The sequence below is a fragment of the Temnothorax curvispinosus genome, unplaced genomic scaffold (genome assembly GCF_003070985.1).
Source record: "Temnothorax curvispinosus isolate PA1 unplaced genomic scaffold, ASM307098v1 QBEX01011016.1, whole genome shotgun sequence".
Classification (NCBI taxonomy): domain Eukaryota; kingdom Metazoa; phylum Arthropoda; class Insecta; order Hymenoptera; family Formicidae; genus Temnothorax; species Temnothorax curvispinosus.
In genome coordinates this window covers 14267-16256 of record NW_020220796.1, presented here as the reverse complement: position 1 = coordinate 16256, position 1990 = coordinate 14267, and the positions used below count along the sequence as shown (strand labels likewise).

Below are 1990 nucleotides of genomic sequence, written 5' to 3'. Positions count from 1 at the left end.
ACATCTAAAAAACATAACGTAGAAACATAACATTTAAAACGTTTACGAGATGTTCATGAAAGGTTTCTACATACAGCTGAAATAATATGTACAATGGAAGTTGTTAAGGTGCCTACTGATGGACGCGGCAAATGCCGCGCGCGGCAGCGCGGCAGTTCAGAAGGAACTAGAATCTAGGGGCTTCTGAACTACTCCTACGTTGCCGCATTGAAGTTAGATCAATCCAACTTCATTTGCGGCATCGGCGGCATCGCACAAGTGAGCGAAATTTAACGATGGCCGGAGTGGAGATTCCAAAGGTTAGTGTATATTTATGTTTGTATAATGATTTTAATAAAAAAATGTTAAGATAGCAATCATAAAAGTAATATATATATATATGATTGTTTATAATCATTAAGATTGGAGGTTAAGTATTTTTTTTTACGTTTTGGAAAACAAACATACCGTAACATGTGCAAACAAATTATCTATTTCAATTCTTATAAATATTTATGACTTGGAACCGAACTTTCGAATGACAAACCAGATGATATTGATATTTTTTTTATTGCAGAAAGTACACATTCATTTTCCCTGCATCAAGTTGTTGACCCATTCGGCTTTCACGAAAAATGCCTCCATCACTTCGTCTGCCATATGCACCAATATCAACGAACCGGAAAACGTAATTGGCATCACAAATAGCTAATAGCACAATGCTGTGACTGTGTTTGTAGTTATAGAAATTGGAGCCAGCATTGTCCGGACACTGAAATTACACAAAGATTATTTCACGTTTTTTAAATACTGCAAGAAAATTAGAGTTCGCTCATATTGTTTTTTTCTATTTATTTCCCGATAGTTTTCGATATTTGAATAATGCCTCAAAAGAATCGTTATAAAAGTGTAACTTACTTGAATGGTTACGTGCTTTCCATCGATTGCCCCAATGCAATGCGGAAAGTCCCATATATCTTCAAAATCTTCTGCGATCCTCCGCCAGTCATCTTCGAATAGTCGAGGTGGAAGGACCAAAGGACACAGGTGTTCCCAAATAGTCTTGCACGTTGTAGCAATAATATTGCTTACAGTCGTCAAACCTATCAAATATTGATACATCATTGAAGACATGGAGTCACCAGCTGCCAGAAATCTGAAACATAATAATTGATGTAATGCAACATTCACATTGATATAATTAAAGTAAAAACAAGAGATGTTTACCGTAATGTCAATGTCAATCGTTCTGCTGCACCTATCGGTTCTCGCACGACGTATTGTTTCTCCATATGTGGGCCTACAATGGCTAACAACTCTTCCAATTGCGTGGTTGACATCCGAAAATAATTATGGAACGACAGATCTTCCAATTTTAGTGTTGGCAGTAAGGCATGGTAAAAACCATACTCACAGCGTTTTTTTTAAATTGGCGCAACCCAGAAACGCTTCTTTTTGTTAATCCGTTTCTTTTTTCTAGCTAATAACAAAGCTAATGATCCGAGCAGCTTGTCACGTCGGTCTGCTTCTGCATTTTGTTCGTTAATTATATGAATGCACTGCAACCACTCATGAATTTTCATTTTCGCAGACATTATTTACTGATTAAACTGATAACGTGATAACTGACAACTCTGATAACTGCGACTGAGGTACTAAGGAATTGAGGTTATACAGGTTATACCGCGCCTGCCGAGGTATTTCACGCGGCAGACGCGGCAAGCGACATCAGCATCAGAAGCCCCTAGAAGCTAGTTCCTTCTGAACTGCCGCGCTGCCGCGCGCGGCATTTGCCGCGTCCATCAGTAGGCACCTTTTACCAACTTCTAATATCACTAGCCTGCTTCTCTCACCGCCCTGTTCTCCGTCTATACTCCGCGTGCTCCCTGCCCGCGGCCGTTCTTCTTTCAACGCTTTCCCTCTCTACGCTTCGCGTGCTCCCTGCCCGTCCTGCTCTCACGCACGCTTTTCGCACCCTTTTTTCCCTCTATCCCTCCATTTCACGACCTCC

At 40.5% G+C, this 1990-nt stretch overlaps 1 protein-coding gene across 1 annotated transcript; it reads right to left on the bottom strand.

The window, feature by feature from the left end:
* Window positions 1–530: 530 nt before the first annotated feature.
* On the bottom strand, window positions 531–1751 carry LOC112461072 (putative nuclease HARBI1). Its single transcript, XM_025026145.1, has 3 exons — window positions 1207–1751; window positions 898–1135; window positions 531–751 (listed from the first exon to the last, which is right to left on the bottom strand). The coding sequence occupies exons 1-3, from the start codon at window positions 1317–1319 to the stop codon at window positions 548–550; spliced, it is 555 nt and encodes a 184-aa protein (XP_024881913.1). The 5' UTR covers window positions 1320–1751; the 3' UTR covers window positions 531–547.
* Window positions 1752–1990: the final 239 nt, after the last annotated feature.

What these genes read in the sequence shown, in the direction of transcription:
- LOC112461072 (XM_025026145.1), bottom strand. Translation starts at nt 1,319, where the DNA reads ATGTCAACCACGCAATTGGAAGAGTTGTTAGCCATTGTAGGCCCACAT. An exon ending in CGATTGACATTGACATTACG is followed by an intron (nt 1,136 to 1,206) that starts GTAAACATCTCT and finishes ATTATGTTTCAG; the next exon opens with ATTTCTGGCAGCTGGTGACT. An exon ending in GAAAGCACGTAACCATTCAA is followed by an intron (nt 752 to 897) that starts GTAAGTTACACT and finishes GTGTAATTTCAG; the next exon opens with TGTCCGGACAATGCTGGCTC.